This window comes from Mauremys mutica, chromosome 3 (assembly GCF_020497125.1).
Source record: "Mauremys mutica isolate MM-2020 ecotype Southern chromosome 3, ASM2049712v1, whole genome shotgun sequence".
Classification (NCBI taxonomy): Eukaryota; Metazoa; Chordata; order Testudines; family Geoemydidae; genus Mauremys; species Mauremys mutica.
Window position 1 is genome coordinate 50,133,513 of NC_059074.1, and position 19,238 is coordinate 50,152,750.

Here is a 19,238-nt window from a genome sequence, read left to right on the forward strand (position 1 = left end):
ATAATGGTCCCATATTTGATCTCTAAGAAAAATGTCTTCAGTATACAGTATAAAGTTTGGAATTCTGAAGTAGAAGAGGATGTATGTGTGTGAACACCCTCATTCAGAATTAAAGTGGCTTTAATTCAATTTAGTTTAATTTACTTCCAAAGTAAATTAAGATAAACCAAATTAAATCCACTTTAATTATGAATTACAGTATCTCCACAGAGATTTAATGCAGTTTAATTAATCCACTTCAAATTCACACCTTTAGTTAATTCAAATTAATTTTACTGGATGTTCCTGTGTAGGCAAGTCCTGAAACACAAGGATCAGAGACTAGAAAGTTGAGAGGAGTGATAATTTGATATGGAACCTTCCACTTCAAGGCAGCTGTCTCATCTATGGTCATATCATTAACATTTGACAGCCATTTGGTGGGAATTAGCTGATTTCCTAATGGACAAATGTTCTCATCACAGACCCTTATTGGCCATTCTAGAAGAGTTCAAAGACTGAATGAATACAAAGATTAAAGATTGCCACTGAAGAACATTACTGGGAAAATAGGTCCACTGCTATGACTGATGAATGTCCTCACCTCTTATTTATTTCAGTGTTCAATACCTTTCAGGATTGGGCCCAGACATTAGTAATAATGAAATAAAATTATTTTTGCTGTACCTCTTTTGGGGGATATAGAGAAAACTGTTTTCCAGGGAGGTCAGTATGGCACTATTCATCTGACTACATTCACTTACAAAAGTAACAGAATTATCATCAAAAATGTATTTTAAATATTAGCCATGTCTCAGCAATAGCAGTCATAGTGATAGTAGAATCTACTGAAATACTGGCCAACCATCTTCTCATCAGGTGAAAGAAATTCTGTGTGGAGGAAGAATATTTTTCCTCTTCAATCTTCCATTTTATTGCCTCAGAGCCATTACCCTGAATCCTCCTCTTTTACTGATTACTCATGTCGCTAAGAGGCCTTCAGGTCAAATCTGAGGTGCTAAGTTTTATAACAAGATCAATTTTCACAACATTTTTACTGCAATTCTAAAAGATACACTAAATCTGCAGCCCTTGTAAAATATAACAGCTCAGATTATTTTAGAAATGAACATACTTGAGAACCATATGAAACTAGTTATCTGGCATTGGGTTTATAACATTTTCCGGAATGACACACATACTTTAATACAAGCAACAAAGATTGATACAAGTATGGAAGTTAAAGCTTAAAAAGACCTACCACATCATCCAGTCCTTCTCCCTGCAAATGCAGGATTGTTCGCTCCTGAACATTTTCTAGTGGTTTGCAGCCTAGTTTTAAAAGCCCCAAGTGATGGGACTTCTACCATTCTCTTTCAAAGTTATCATTATATTTATCCTAAATTCTCAGTCTTAATTTCATCCCATTGCTCCTTTCTAAAATATACAATACTAGTGCTACTCTATACGAGTGAGTAAAATTAGATAGTACCAGCAAAAGTAGGTAGCTTTCTAAAGTGTTAGTAACATGGGATACATGCACAAATATTAGGAGCTGAGCTCATTAATCATTTAGCAAGATTCTCACCCTTCACAGGGCCTCTGTCAACTACCATTGAATGGTTCCATTAGAAAAACAGATTTTTTTGTTAGTATCCACCTGCAGCTATGCTCAGTTTAACAGTGTGCTGAATCACAGGCCTACCTTTCAATTAAAAAGGCAGGTGGGGCTTGAAATTAAAATAATCTGTTTCAACCCATCAAACCTAATCACAGGAGAATGGCAGGGCAGCTTAACCATTTAAGTTTAAAGAACAACAAGAATCTTAAAGAATTCTTTAAAGAATCTTAGTTCCCGCCGTACCTGAGCATATGGGACATGCATAATCGAGATTATCTAACCTAGTTTAATCAAGCAGTTGTTCTTTCTCTCTATTTGTAAAGGACCAAGCACTTTCAGAATCCTCAGAAAATGACAACAGGCATCAATATCATTGGTACAAGGATGATACACAAAAAATATAAATAACTGCCAAAAAGCTGAAAAGAAGAGCCAATAAAGTTGTCTGGATGAAACCTTTTATTCCTTTAAAGACATTTGTCTCCAACACTTTACATTTCTACTTTTTTCCATACAGAGACAGACAGACACTATAGCCCTGAACCTGCAAGCATACCCCCGTGTCCATATAATACCTCATTAACTTCAGTGGGGTTCCAGCAGGCATAAGGATCTTCCCAAATGGATTAGCTGGCAGGATCAGAGCATACATCTGACATAGATAAGACAGACAGGTGCGCATACATCTATGTCAATATATATGGATGTATTCTGAAATCTCGACCCACATAAACATTGTTATGTATGTGTGTGTTTGGGGGAGAGGTGGTGTGTGTGTGAAAATTCAGACAATATTAGATTTTTCAGCTTGTTTTGTACGCCAGAAAATTTTTAGCACACTGTTAGCACAGACAATGGGATTTCTGCACCCACAGTAGTAACACACTATAGTAACACACTATACCCATCTTTCTAAGTGCAAGGCTATCTTTTAAATGCAACTGAAACCCACAGCTACAAATGAATTACATACACTCAGGGAGAAAAGTGACTACAGAAAAAATGCTATACTTACCAGCCTTTTATTGGACCAAATATTCTGTCCTCTCTTTTGATTAGCCTGAGTGATCATTACGTTCATTTTTAGAGTCAATTGGCTAAAAGGCCTGTCAGCACTTTCTTTCATCAAACAATGAAGTAAATGTGCATTCTGTAACAACTTTGCCTTCCATATATACTGGTAATTGGTTAAAATGGGGTTTGTTCCATAAGAAGCTTTTCCAAAGTTGCTAGATGACAACAAATCATGAACAAAACTCAGTGCCAAAGATATATGATCCATAAATGATAAAGACCTTCTGTAAAAGGAAACAACCTTTTATGTTTAAAACGTCCACTTCTTCTTAGATTCCTATATACCTACAATACTCTTTTGAACAGTCCATAAATGCTCTAATTCAATAGGATTCTTGAATTATAATTTGTGTTGTATAGTGTAGTATTAATCTGCAGTAAATATTATTCATAAATAAACATAACGCATAGAGCAGTAATACCCCATTAACTATATGTGTAAGGAAGAACTGTGTGTGCTTATATAATCAGCAATGTGGTTGTATTATATACTAGAACCTCACTTAAACTGCAATTTAATGTACTTCAAACCTGCCCTGAACATGGATATTTGATTTGCAGTTCACTGAAGCACACACCAATAAGATTCTGTTGATGTGGTGGTATCAGGATTGGTGTGAGTGATGTCAAGCTTTAGTCATGGGTCTAGTCGCTTCCTTGGCTCTCTATAATGACCTGGGGGTGCCTAACTGTCTGGTGACCCACTAGTCTGTGAGTATCCATAGTCTGCAAGCATCAGTAATCTACACTGGGTTTCCTTCATTATTGCAGATTAATGAGGTTCTACTGTGTGTGTGTCTGTGTCCTTTTTGGTCTCATTAACCTGGATAACCCTTAAGTTCTTATAGTCCAAAATTATGTTAACATTTTTTAGTGCCTCTGCATGACCTAGAACCAAATGAAAATTTTCAAAATGTTGTAAGAAACATTATTTGTGATATTTTTTCATCCCTACTGAAATCATGTACAAATGGAACTCTCCAAAGAAAGCCTGATCACAATAGCCTTACAATTTTATTTCTTGAACAAAGTTCAGATAAAGTTTGAAATGAACATCCTCATTTCTGGACCATCCAAGCTTTTGCAAGTAACCCTATCATAAAAAGCAGAAAACTGGCTTGAGACAAAGCCGTGATAGTGTTTTGCCAATTAGTAGCCAAAAAATAGCTTTGTATACAGACTATTTACTATCTGGCAAATTGCTAAGTGATCAGTTGGTTGACAACTAATGGATATTGGAAAACTATTTTTGTTCATAACACCCTTATTAGCTAGTTGGATTGTCTTTGGTCAACAAATGGTATATTATGTTATGTAGATATATAGTATGTGTGTTTTTATACAGGACTAAGTGAAGACCAAATATTCTATTCAGAGCTGCCCTTCATATAGATCTATATACAAGAATATGAATATTTATTACGCTGTTGCTGTATTAGCATTATTACCCCTATAAGGCTGTATCAGCATTTTCTTTTAAATTATGCCTGGCAGGGGAAAAAATGAAATCCTTGAGCTAGAAATTTGGCATCTAATCTCTCAGTCAGGAAGGGTATTCATTCATTTATGGGTGGAAATAGTTAGGATTTCACTTTCAAAAATATTTTTGAGTTCTTGTGGCAGGGATGTAGACATAAGACTATTCTATAATTTTGTGACTGAAGTTTTGCTTATGAACTACAAATAATAATTAGTCTCAAACGAAGTTCACTGAACAAGGTCTATTTTAAAAAGGATGCTAAGGCTGTGACTATTTCATGAATGTGAAGATTCAGGTGTCTGTACTCAAATTAATTGATACCTTATTCCATGAGCAATCCCATGGGCTTGTATTGTTAGTATATAGGCTTGTTTGTTAGCCTGGGACAGAATTTGGGGTTTGACTTTTGATACTCTACTATCCTTACTATGTGTGAATAAAGATCAAAGACATCTGCACACAAGCAGGTGGGGTGAAATGAGATAAGAAATAGAGCTAAAGTGTTACTGGGTATGGTGGGAGCATAATATACAAGCATACACTGGAAGGCTGCCTCACTCCTCTCTCAAACCCAGGTCAAGCAACCAGTTAGAAGGGGCAAGGGGGGATGGAGAGGAAGGTATATGGAACACAAAAAGCCAAAGAAAACTCTGGCCTTGGCCAGAACACATCATCACTCCTTACCCCTCCCCACAAAAGAGGTGGTACCAAGCCCCCAGACTCACGACCCTCCAAAACAGAATACGACCATAAGTTGTAAGTGACCAGGGACATGCACTGTAGGTATACTTGGGTGCACTAAGAAGGAGGGGGGGTATAGAGAACGGGAACACTGGGAAAAGACTCTGCAGTGTCAGAGCTACGGCTTGTTTTGAACTAACCCCAATAAACATCACATTGCCTGCACTTTCGGCTTCTGGGCTTCTGCTTTCTGTCTGCATGAGAAGAACCACAGGAGGGGTTAGGAAAGCTCCTAACAGGCATTATTCTGTGTGATAAGGAAATTGGAATCTCAACCCAAACCAGGACATTACACAGTTCAGCATGAAACCTCTAATACTGCAGGTACTTAGACATTGATGGCTCACTGCTGACCTGCACATTTCCTTTTTTCCTAATTCTATTTTTATGTGTTTGTTTGTTTGTTTGAAGTGAATTTATCTGTTACGTCTGTCGGCCAAATTCTTCTTTCGGTTACACTGGTGTGAGTATAACTAACAAAAGAATTTAGCTTGATCTCTTTACCGCCACGAAACTACCATTCATAATGTTCTTCTAAAGTCCAACACATAGTCTTCCCAATAATATAATAATCACACTATTTATTGCTATTACAGTAAAAATACAATTTGATTTTTCAAGTCACAGCAGATATTAGTCGAACATAGCTTAGCTCTTTAAGTGCTTTGGGCATAATAGCTAATCAATCATATTTAATCAATATGGTAGTCAGCCATACAGATTCCCTTGTCTAAAATTTCAGTTTATGCAGGTAATCTTTGGTCTCAGTAAATTTATCATCATTTTTAACAGCCAGAATGGACACACAAACAAATGGACTATGAAAATGATAGTCTACAATTGTAAAATAAATTCATATTTGTATATAATTGTGTTCAATCTTTTTCATTCTTTTAAATGTATTTGACTTGAAAAATATTTCTCCTCAACTGACCCCACTTCCCATCAAAATCCATTGGGAATGTTGCAATTTACTTCAAAAGTAGGCAAGATCAGGCATCAATATCTCCATTTAATGCATCAGTTAAGGCACTGAGTTGGATACCAATATTTAATGAAGTAAAGGTCTTTATACTCAGTTTCTATCCACACTCTAGGTTGTGGCAAATACAATTATTTCAAAACCATAAAGGCTTTAGCTTAAATATTAAGCAAAAGCCTCCACAAGCACAGTTTGGGAATCATAGTCACATAAGCACATTAGCTGTTCTTTTCATATAATGTTAAAAGGTGACGATGTGTCCCCTATTGTTAGGCTATTCATTGCTTGTGCTGCTAGTGAATAAACAGTAGTATATTTGTTCCAGTTTGTTTGAAAACTATTGAAATACATAATTAACCATTAAAGCCTAGAGTAAACAGTTGAATGTGACATTTGCTTTCTTTCATTTTAAATAGCTTAAAATGTGCATCACAGTGGAAGAACAGCATGACATTAAAAGCACAATCAATCTCATTCCCTGTGGTTCTTTTTAGGGACTTTCTGAAAAGCATTGTTTTGCACTCATTCCAAAAGATAACTACAAAAGATATAGCTTGTTTATCAAGAGATATGTTTACTTACTTCTAAAGATAAAAGGAAGGAAAAAATATTGACACCTAGGACATATCTGCACCAGATGAAGTTAAACTAGGTGATCATGCTAAAGAATAAATTGCTTTGAACCATTTGTTGGGTGTGTGGAAAGAGCCTTACACGAGACATATTTATTGTTTGGACAAAAGAACATTTTACAGGGGAGTCTGATGTGCTACCATCTGATCTTTAATTAGAGTGGAAACTTGGTAGAGTGAATTAATTTTGTGCTTTCATTTCAGCTGAAATGGTGCATTAAGGATGTGATCCAAAGATTTCCACTGGCTTCAATGGGCACTGGATCTGGTCCAACATATTGCAGACTCCTCCCTGTTTAGTCCAAGAGTGGAAATTCAAATCAAACTTGGACATACTAAGATAATTTTAAGCCATGGATTTATTTAGCTTTGAAACTGAAATTGGCCAATGCTGCTAGCTTTTTTGGGGGGAGGGGGGAAAATGGGGGGAGTGATGAAACAGGTCTAATCTCATTCTAGATTTCGGTCAGAAATTGATCATAGCTCTTCACAAACAAAAGGAAGAACAACCAGCATCTCCTGAGTGAAGGACAACTAATACCACAGCTCCTACATGACTTCCACAGTCAAATGCCTTTCACAATGTGTCCTGAAGCCAACTATGAGTAGCCTCCAAAAGTCTTACCTTAGTTTTTAAATATTGTAAGATTATTAATTTTACCACTATATTTCAGGCACATGATAAAAACTGAAGGTTCAACCAAGCAATCTTAACTGACAATGAAAAAATGACAGGAATGCAATCCTCTCTCACAGGCTTCATCAGTCAAGGTGATGCTGAACAAAGAGCTCATTTTTATTTGCCATTTCCTACAGGGTCACACTAAGAGAAATGTTGTAAGAGGTTGGGACAGAGTGCTGGGCAACAGCAGTTGATCTGGTTCTCTGATCACGACAACTTAAATTAATTGCCCCATGCATACCTGAATATGGGAACTATGACAAAATGATAGATTGAAGATGGGGATGGACCTCTGTCAGGATAATGCTGTGTTCTATGGCAAAGTACCATAGCTAGATGACCTCTTGACACAATTATAGCAATCTGTCCTCACCTCTAGCCCCCTCCCACCTTGAGTGTTCAGGTAGAAGACGGCCACCATATTGTCTGATGTGGCCAGGATTATCTGACTGCAAATGTCCAAAAGAAAGGCCACACATACCTTGTGTACAACGCTGAGTTCTAGAACACTTGTTTTCAAAGCCCTCTGCATTATAGACCCTAAGACTTGCTCTGTGAGATTGCTTATATTGGCTGCCCACCTGAAGGTGGAAGTCTCTGTGATTATGGTCTGAACCATAATCTGAGGGTGAATTGGGACTGTGTGGGTCTCTTTTTCCACACATTGCTTTGGTCCTTCCACCAGTCCAGTGACTGGAAGACTGCCAGAAGGAGACGCACCATCTTATCCAGGTGGTGTTTGCCTGGGCAGTAGACCAACGACAGCCAGGCCTGAAGCTGCTGGAAGTGGAGCCTTGCCTGTGGGCTGATGAACTTGCAAGCTGCCGTAAGACCCAGTGTCATGAGTCAGAATCGCGCTTGCATCAGAGGGCATGGCTATCTGTCATATCCAACAATGACTTCATGGCATCTCCTGTGTTCTTGTGGCTGTATAGTCTGATCTGCGAGGAGAAAGGTCATGAACAGATGTCAGTAGGCTACACTGTCACTTCACCAGTTGCCCATTGTCACAGGACTTTCTTATTTAATGATGCATGAATGCCTGTGTGTGAAGATTTTTAAATGTGAAGCCCATTGCTCAAATGCAATCTGACACTCCCAGTTGCTGCAGTTCAAGACCAGTGACAAAAAAGTTTGCAACAATTGGCAACTTCATTAGCTGCAGTGGATAGCCTTTGATGTCTGCTGTGCCTTGCCAAGCCTTACGTATTTCACAGTTTGTTGTTGTGGTGCCTTTCCTGCCCTTCGACCTAGACTTAGTATGCTGGGGAAAGACATTTCCCGTCACAGTTACCTTCTAACTGGTTTAGCCCACCAGTCAAAGTGGTGTCCAGAGGTGTGGCTGTTGACACAAATAAGCAGCTACTTGGAGCCAGAGGTGAAAGCTGGATGGAAAGGGAGGACCAGTGAAAGTACTACTCAAAGAGTGCAATTGTTCTGATTTGGTACTACCTCTCTTTGTAGACCCCATACGCTGCCCTTTATATCCTTGCCGGAATTCACAAGAAGAAGATAGGCACATGCACTGCCCTATTAGATACTGCAGACTAGAAAATTCTCCAACATGTGCACTGGATGATCTCTCACCAACAGTGGAATATGTATATGTACTAGCACACAAAGAACTGATCCTCATTTCTTACTTGTAATCAGTATCATAGTCTTCCACCTTGACTGAAGGGGCTGTGGCTTATCTGGACTCTAAAAATGAATGAGATACTGGTAAACCGTTTTGACACTGAATATCTTTTACCACATTTCCATCCTCTGATTTCAGAGATTTTCTAATTGTAGATAAACTATTTTCTCATTGATTCACCTACTGATAGTTCTATATCATGACTACTGGATGGGGAGGGAATGTTCATATTACATTTTTAATTACTGTTGTTTAAAAAAGTCAGACATTATATTTGATAATACTTTCCCTCTATTTGAATGTTTGTTGTTATAGTGATAGCTTCAGGAGGTAACATTAACAAGGATCATTTGAAAGACCTTATGTTTACAACATAATTATTTTCAATATCTTATTAAATACGTATTATGGCCTCAGTTTTCCTGATGATTGTTTGAATTTGCATTTGTCCTCCTTGTACCCATGACACTCTTAATTTTGAATACAAATAAAGAAAATAATAAACTATAACATGAAAGAACAGTAATCCAAAGCATAAAAAAGTATACACAAAAATTGCTATTTTTTCCACAAAGGCACAGCCTTCTATTTTTTAAGAACTAACCTACAATAAGTATTGTCTTTTATATGCTTTTTGGAATAAATATATTGCTCTTTTGTTAGGCATGTACCTTTCTTGTGTTATTTCAAAAGCCCACTTTGAAAGTTTAGGATACCTTTTTTTAGATTTATAAAAACTAGACCAGATATGTTTTCTACTGGATTTCTTTTTTATATTTCTGGAAATCAGCATACATATTTAGAATGCTTTATGCATGCTATAACAATCACCACACATTTTAAAAACACCTTTTGTCAAGAATTCCTAAGTCTTTTATATACGTAACATCCTATAAGGGGGTAGAAGCAGCTTAACTAGACAAGTGAATGCATCTTTCTCATAGCACAAATTAAATGCTCAGACAACAGTGAATATCAGTCTTCACAACACATGAGCCCAGTCTTTTAGAAAATATTGATGAAATAACTTTGTGTGCTTTTCCCCATCTCCATTCATTCATATTAAATTTTTGCAAAGACATATGCACATGAAAATATAAAGATAATTGGGAGAACTCAGCCTATTCCTACCCATAGCTAATACTTGTACAATTAAAAGATATCATCAAATGATTCCAGTCACTTAAATCACAGTTTTTCATGCACAGTATATAACTACCAGTGAAGGGTATGTGGTACCGTGTAGGCATTTATTGGACTACCCAGTGTCCTCAAATACAGAGGTACCTGCAAGTTGCCAAAGCTGTTTGGCTCATATCAATTATCAAAACATATAGTTACTTACATATTCTTCATAGGCCTCATGTGCTGGAGGAGGGGGTGGTCTGTAGCCTGGGACTGCTGGAGTTCCCCTTGCTCGAGGGGTTGGAACACCCCTAGCTACAGGAGGAACTGGGAGTGCTCCACGTGTCACTGGTGTCCCTCTAGGTGTTTGGGCACCTCGCCCAGGTGGGGGAGGAGGAAGCGCACCCCCACGTCCTCTAAGAGAAACAAAGATATGTACTTGAGGTGAGGACATAATTGTTATCTAATTTTAAAGGCTCTTATTCTCTTATCACAGTTTAACATATCACAAGGTTTTAGCAGCACCTGAGAGTTACACTGCTAAGAGCTTGTAGGATACATCTGAAAATGGCTCAAAAAGGAATATGTCTGTAGTTTTAATGAAAAGGTAATAGGTTGCACAGACCTAGCAACTTTTGAACCTGATTCCCTTCTTGCGTACCCTGGTGCAAATCAGAAGTAATTTCATTCCATACAATGGAGTTGAAGTGATGTAAAAATAGTGTGAGGGAAGAATGAGGCCTTTTACTTGCAGATCTCAAAGCACTTTACAGTGGTGGACCATAATTATGATGCTCATTTTACTGCTGGGAAACTTGGCAAATAGAGGTTTAACCCACATTGGGTATGTCTACATTTCAATGTAAGCCTACAGTTAGAGGGACTCAAGTCAGTCGACCCTGGGTTAGAGAACCCAGGGCTTGAGCATCTGCACTGGTTGCCAACCCTAGGGTTAGCAATTTTCTAACCTGGGCCCAAACCGAGGGCTCCAGTGTCCACACTGCAGGATGCATACCTGAATCTAACCAACCGTATCCCTGACTTCCTAGTGCCCTCCTGAAATGTGGCTGCTCTAGCCCTGTGCTTGTGGTGGAGTGTGGGAAACCTCGACTCTTCACCAAACTTGCCTTCTTAGTCTTTTCTTCTCCAGATTAAACAAACATACTTTTTCCAAACTTCTTTCACAGGTCACTTATCTCAAAGGTCATGACCTTCAGTTATTTTTGTTGCTCTCCTCTCGACTTTCTTCCAGTTTGTCCACGTTACCTGAAATGTGGCACCCAGAACTGGACACAATAATTAAGTTGAGGCCTTGTCAGCGTGGAGTAGAGTGGAAGATTTATGTCTTGTGTCTTGCTTACAACACTCTTAATGCATCCCAGAATATGTTTGTAGGGTGACCAGATGTCCCGATTTTTGGGTCTTTTTCTTATATAAGCTCCTATTACCCCGCACTCCCTGTCCCTATTTTTCACGCTAGCTGTCTGGTCACTCTATGTGTTTGCTTTTTTTGCAATGGTGTTACACTGTTGACTCATATTTAGCTGGTGATCCAGCATGACCCCCAGATCTCTTTCCTCAGTACTCCTTCGTAGGCAGTCATTTCCCATTTTGTATGTGTGTTACTGATTGCTCCATCCTAAGTGGAGCACTTTGCATTTGTCCTTATTGAATTTCATCCTTTTTACTTCAGACCATTTCTCTAGAAAGCTATTAGTTTGGTTTGACACAATTTGTTCTTGATCTTCTTATACTGTTAATTAATGCATTCAACAATGAAAAGTTCTTTGCAAATGCTCAGTATCATTATTATAATAGTTAGGACTACACTTGAAAAATAATGGGGGGGTGGGTGCTTAGCACCTCTAAAAATTAGGCCATTACTATTTAGGTGTCTACAGGCCTGACCCAGCTCCAACGACGTCAATGGAGGCTTTTCCTCTGACTTCAGTGGGGGACTATATTGAGCCCTAAATATGGATTTACATGTCTAACTCTAGACATATACATTTAAAAAAATTGTCTTTAATCCCTGTGTAACTGTAGATGAAGTATGTGTGATCCTAAATGTCTATATCTCATGTGAGCCTGTTTTTCTACAAGTTGCTGCTGCTGATACTATAGACTCTGAATAGGTGTGACCTTTATGCAATGAATTTACATTTTCTAGTCCACTGTGCTTTGTCAAATGACTTGAAGTCCAGCTATTTCATTTGCAACATTTTTAGAGTTATTCATTGAAAAAACTACCTTACAAAATACAAGAGACAGTTGTAGGATGTAAATTTGTTAAAGGAAGTCATGGGGCATATAATTGAATTCAACAGAACTACACTAATTCGTAGCAGTTGAGGATCTGGCCCCACATTTCAAATTTGCCATTTGTGTATTTTAGTTTCATGTTGCCCAAAATGCTATAATGTTTTTCATCTTTTTATTTTAATTCATTGTTTTCAGTATTTTCTTCATAGTTTGAAAATGATTAAGCCATCCATGATGAATGGGCCAGAATTCTGGCCAAGGAGGAATAGAGGAATAGAGAACAACAATTACTTAACACCGTTGAAATGAGATCTTCATGGAAAAGCTGTGGGAGTATCACCTGAGATGGTTGGATCATGTGAGATAATGAAACATGGGATATGTTGGTCAGAGTACAAAATCTAGTGGTTTGAGACACTGAAGGAGGATATGAACAAGGTCACTGTCAGAAGACAGGATGCTGGGCTAAATGGACCATTGCCATTCTTATCTTCTTATGGCTGTGTGCTTGGAAGACAAAGAACAAGAGCTGCCAACACCGACAAACAGGACATGTTGAAGGCAAAAAAGAAGTTTGAAAATGTTCTTACCCTTTCTGTTAGAGTCCTTTTTGATTTATCAGACACTGATTTCCCACCTCCATATTTTATAAAGTAAAAGCCAATATGGGTCTGCTCTATTTCCACAGTCAACTTGTGGAACTCCTTACTTGAGGAGGTTGTGAAGGCTAGGACTATAACAGCGTTTAAAAGAGAACTGGAAAAATTCCTGGAGGTTAAGTCCATTAATGGCTATTAGCCACAATGGGTAAGGAATGGTGTCCCTAGACTCTGTTTGTTTGTCAGAGGGTGGACATGGATGGCAGGAGAGAGATCACTTGACCATTACCTATTAGATTCACTCCCTCTGGGGCACATGGTATTGGCCACTGTCAGTAGACAGGATACTGGGCTAGATGGAACTTTGGTCTGACCCAGTACGGCCGTTCTTATGTTATGTACTTCCTTGTTTGTGAATCAACAGAATCAATTATGTCAGCACTGCCCTAAGAATGGGGTTGGTAGTTAACTTTTGGTTTTCCTTGTGTGACTTTGCAGTAACAGTGTACAAGTCTTGCATAGACAGTAACCATTGTATTTCTGAAACTTTATTGACAGGATGGTCGGCTTTTAAGCTATATTTAAAGACTGGAAAAATACCCATCTCCAGATTGCAGTAGTGGGGAAAGATGAATTTTGCAAGTTAAACCATTTAACAATATCCTTTAAAATAACTGAAAATTCATGTCCTTTTCACTGCCTCTTAGTCAAATCAAAGGAAAACTATGACAAGCAAGATCTTAATATGCTGATTCCACATTTTTGGCAGGGGCAAAAATCTGCAGAAAAAATGATGGTGTTGTTTCCATATAATACAGGACAGAGAAGGGATATTGGAACAGTCCAGGAAGAGGTCTGCTCTAATGTTACAATATCCCAACTAAAGTAATATGAGCTGGAGGAGGCAGACCTTAACAAATACAATGCTTTGAGAAAAAAAATCAGTATTATTTAGTATTTTATCATGTGTAAGATTGTGCTAAGTGCCTCACAATATAGATAATTAAATGTGATTCCTCCCATTAATGAACTGAAGGGAGAGTAACAAACAGTATGGGGACCTTTGGAGAACAAAGGAAATAGACAACATGAATCAAATTAATGGGTTAATGAAGATTAGTCCACAACATGGTGGATGACAGAGGTTGAAGTTTCTTTGCTTGCTTACTTGTTTTTAAATTAAAAACAGACCTATATTAAGCTTCATTCAGAAATGAATGTATGTAGGCACAAGGTCAACCTGGGTTAAACTATTGCCTTAGATGGCTAGTTTCCTGTGGACTTAACAGTGGAAGTGGGTCTTAAGAAGCAATACAAGTTAAAACATATAGTGAGCAAAGTCAGTGCGATACATAGTTACAGTGAAAATATGAAAATATCATAATCAGGTAATACTTGGAAGGATTGTGCAAGCCAGTGTTAGGACACATTCTAACTACTCCAATTAGAACTGATACTATATTCAATAAATAACATGTTATTTGTTGAATAATGTTATCCTTTATGGAATTAACAATGCCTGTTGCACACAGTGCATTCATTTTGTCCATTAGGGAATTTGCAGTGATAATGGCTAAGACCTTCCAATCTAGATAAACAGCTCACACTGCAGAGTGGCGATGCATGTGTGTGTGTGTGTGTGTGTGTGTGTGTGCGCGCGCGCAAAAAGAGTCTTTCAGTTTCCTCAATCTGGAACAGGCTGCATACTCTAGTAAGCCTGCTCTGAGTTACACCTGCTGTCAAGTACTCCAAGATGATTATCTGTTAGTTGAGACTCAATAGGACTTAAGTTAGCTCCAGCCATGCTGTCTGTAATGGTGAAATTGACTCTGTCATTGGAGAAATCCCTTACCTTGGATGATTCTTCCACAGCCATATACACTGGCACAGCAAGACTCTGGCAGCACTATGGCCCTAACATCTGTGAATTGTGGGTCATAGACTCGGGACTGAAATAACCATGTACCAGTGTTGAGGAGAAACATATTTTGGCTTATTGACCATGTTAATAATCAGATTATAAAGATCATACGTGTTTCAACAGGCTATGTTTTCAAAGTCTGGCTGCATAAGAGAACAAAGTACCTTGATGGAGCTGCAGGTGGTACCCGGATTCCTCTTCCACGAATGCCCCGTCCACGTGCTGAATCTTCAGAACCATTCAAGTACGACAATTCTCTCAACTGCTCCTGACGGATTTCGTCATTGTAGTCCTGAAAGATAGAAGACAGAACTGTCTGAGGTTTTGGTGTCTAGATTTGGCCTTCCTGTCAAACCATCCTAAACCCAAACTCTGTGTGGTCACATACACCTTTGCACATGCAAATCACTTTTGTTGCAGTTTTCTTGCACTCCCACATGAAATGATAGAAATTCTATGTGCAGCAACTACCTGTCCCTGATTTGTGTATATATATGGGGACTGTGCATGTAGCTTCTAATACTGGGGAGCATGGATGTAAATGTGTTCACAAGGTTACTTACACATTACTTATCACGGTTTGTAAATCTGTCTTTTGAGAGCTACTGCATATGAAGGACAAAGTGTAAAAGGGTGGTCACATACAATGGTGCTGATCTCAAATAGTGTAATGGCATAAAAATCTAGTAATATACATCATTTCTGGGGTATTTCTTAATTGCCTATTTTTAAAAATCCCTATCTTCTACTATCTATTCCAAAACACAGACTCCATTTTGACATTATTTCCTGGCAAATTAAATTGGATCAACCTGACTGGATAATTTAATCATGCCTACCAGTGGATGTGGGAGTCTTAGGTTGAACCTCCACGTCCATATATCTTTACTTAATTTTTCTCCTGAGTAAAAACAGACTTTATGTTACTCCATATATCTTCTTAGCAGGAGAGCTAAATTGAGCTCTCTTTAGACCTCAGGAATGGCACTGCTAAGTATCAGGTATCTCATGATACAAGGAAGACCCACTTAGCCGAGATCTTAGAGAACGAACTCCACAGCATTCCTAGCTTTCTCTGGATCAGTAAGCAGATCAAATGAATTTCAGTTTTTACTGATACAGTATTATATAACATGACCATCATAGACATTTTATATTTAGTCCACAGTTTTTATTTTCTTAGTCTCAAGGAGAATTCCTTTTTTCTCTAATCCCCTTGCTTTTGTAGCTAACTCTTGTGCCTGCTGCTAAGGGTATAAAACTCTAATGCAGTTGCTGGCTTTCTGACAATAGAGTGTGCAACAGTTAATTAGTATTTCAAACCAGAAAAGATTATTGAATTTCAACCCTCCAGTTTTTCCATCCTTGAGGAAGCAACTGATCTGACAAACAACAGCATTGACTGATATGAGGATCAGAAAACACAGCCTGGAGTACACCACAAGCGACACTTCTTTTTAGCAGCGTTTTTAAAAAAAATCCTACTAGTCATTTGTGTACATAATTAGTACTCCCTTCACTGACTGAGCTTCACAAGCCAGCCGATAGACATATAGAACCAGGACTCCGCTCCTTCCCTACCCTTCCCCACACTAGCCTTGCCTACCGTCCAAGGAAGGAGTAAGCCATCCTGTAGCCCCTTCTCTATTCCTGAGAGTTTGGACCCAAGATCTAGGTAGTCTGCTTAGGGACATAAGGGGGATTCTTACTTCCTTGTATGAGATTGGACGCCAGAACACAATTTAACACTAAATTTCCAGTGAGTGGCACTATAATAAAACATATTAATGTAATTCCAACTTTAAAGGAAAACACCCTTTTACTATTATTATTAAAATTAAACCCAAATAATAGTTGACAGGTCACACCAAGCCCCGAATCTTATTGCACAGTGTTCCTTCATTATGTCATTAGTGGTATTGCACCAAAGCATCCTGGTAGATCAACCTGCTGTGTAATAGATGGTAGGAAAACTACACATAGCATCCAACAGGTAACATTTACAGATATAACCAGATATCTTCCACTGACCATTGAGTAATATTATGCTAACCACTTGTGATGATGACACTATTTCAACATTAAGACATCAACCTAGAGAATTTGGTTTGCTCCTGAATTCCCAGAGAAATGCTGAGGGGTCTCAAACACAAACATAAATTAACCTTATCCAAAATGAAAGGCAAGTTAGGATGGAAGGGATGCAAAAGATAGTGAGGAAGGGAGGCTGACACATTCTGGGATCCTGCTTACAAGTATCCCTCTCTAGAGATATACTGGGCAGAAAGAAAGCTCCTCAACTCAACTGGTATCAAAACCTGTAGCTAATGTATTTGGAAGGATATCCTGAAAGAGAGTGATTTTAAAAGTTATAAATTCTACAGAGATCATTTATCATACGTGCCCTTTACAAAGCCTAATAAAAATGTAATCTTCTAAACCTGAAGTCTGAGATTTTAGACTGTGATGCTTACTTCAACTCCCTCATTAAATAGGAATTTAGCACTGAATTAATCTTTCATAACTACTACATGAGTCTAGCTAGCAATAGAGTATCTGCTGAATATTTAATTGTAGCTGAGTTCAGTGCCTAGCATTTGAGGAAAAATTAGGCTGCTGGTGCTTCAGATACATCTAATCCCAAGTGAATATACATGAGTGAACACAAGATGTTGCGCGTAAGATGTACCTGTACTGAACAAAGAATAATGAGGTATTTACATACTTTATACAGCATTTTAGAAAACCCTCACCCCACATTAAAATTGACTCCTGAGTGATAGGTGTTTTGTCCAGTACTAGTCTTTTATTCACTAATTATGAAACCTCATCTCTGATAATCTAATTTAATCTATATCTTTTCCTGATAGATCCATGTTGTTTATATCCTTAAAATATTACTGATGTCCAGTCAGTCTGCCTTGCTAAGAATAATAATAAGGGTACCATCTGCTTTATGCTAGAAATAATGGACATTTTCTTAAACACTAGACACCTGAATACTTAGGCTTCTACACAGATACCTTGATTTTCAAAGGTGCTGAAAATCCCAGCACATTCAAAAGAACTCAGTATTTCTGTAAATCGGGCCACATAAATGTCTATATATGGATTATTAGGCAAAATATATGAATTTTTGATCACTGACTTTAGCAATCACTTACTCATGAAGTGTATGAACTCAGTTGTCTTAAACTATCAAAATAATTTATTTGATAATCACATCACAGCTAAGGATGTGTGAACCCATTTAAATTAAACAAGAACCAACCAAACCATGTACCTGAAACTCAACCCAAACCTCTTTGCAGACTTTTTAGATCTTGAAACATGCACACTGAGAGATTCCCCGAACCTCTCTTTTATTCATTCTGCACCTAATAAGATACTATTACTCACATTCACTACACAGCTAAGTTAGCCCTTCATGCATGTGTAGTCCAGCCTAACTTTCACTATAAATATTGGTAAAACTAGACTAGCACTCAGAGCTCTTGATTCTGCAAACACCTATCTACTAGTACCTAGCAGCCACGTCACTTGACCTCTCTTAGCCTTAGACTATATTTTAAAAAGTGTCTGAGAAATAATGCTTTATACAGAGCTATTTCATCTTGAGATCTCAAAGGGCTTTACAAAAGTAAGCATCAGTAGCCTCATTTTACAGCTGGCCTAAGTATGGCGGTTTTAAACAATTTGTAAGAGAAGTATCATAATCTAGTGTATTAGGTATAAGGGGAGCAAAATCACACAGTCAGACTTAAATGTGAAGAGGCTGTCACTTCTCCACAATAAATCAAACACCTGCAGAGCCAGGAATAGAAATCTGGGCTTACATCTCCAAAAACACAGATCCCTATTGCACAAGCCAATAAAAAAACCCTCTCAGCTACAAAATATTTGTTTGCAGCTTTATATAGCCAATAGAGAGCAACATGTTTACATACACATTTAGTGCCCAATTCTGTTATTCCATTCTTGTGCTCAGCAGAGAAATAGGAGAAAAAGGGAAAGATGGATTTGCACTCCCTATATTCCTAGGTTATGACTGGGGCCTGCCAGCTTCCAGAATAACAGCTTCAGGATACCCACTGGATATTCCATTCAACAGTCTGAGTGTCTTAACCATTCAGTAGCTGAGGGAAGAGGGAACCAGCCCGCCCTTGCCAAAAGGTGCAGCCTGCATGTATGTGGCCTACATCTTCTAGATGGCCACAACAGCAAAGCAGGGAGTCACAAAGGCACCACATATAGCCATTAGCAGCACATCTGATCACTGCACATCTGAAGTCATTGAGCTTTACGTAAAGATGGTGTGGAAAGTAAAACCAGGGGGTTGTCACAAGATAGGCATTGGCTATGTTTGAAACTTGTTCTTGACATCAATTAGGCAACCTGGTGGAGATTTTGAGGTTCCTCGGTGCAGAGGTTCTCAATCAGGGGTACATGTACACAGAGATCTTCCAGAGGGTACATCAATTCATCTAGATATTTGTCTAGT

At 38.2% G+C, this 19,238-nt stretch overlaps 1 protein-coding gene across 3 annotated transcripts in view; it reads right to left on the reverse strand.

Annotated features, from left to right (window-relative positions):
- KHDRBS2 (KH RNA binding domain containing, signal transduction associated 2) overlaps positions 1-19,238 on the reverse strand; it is a 620,331-nt gene that overhangs the window by 211,418 nt on the left and 389,675 nt on the right. For all 3 annotated transcript variants that reach the window (XM_045011995.1, XR_006578577.1, XR_006578576.1), the window contains 2 exons: positions 14,902-15,029; positions 10,176-10,371 (listed from right to left, as the gene is read on the reverse strand). In XM_045011995.1, coding sequence (XP_044867930.1) covers positions 10,176-10,371; positions 14,902-15,029 — 324 coding nt within the window. The remainder of the gene's footprint in view (positions 1-10,175; positions 10,372-14,901; positions 15,030-19,238) is intronic.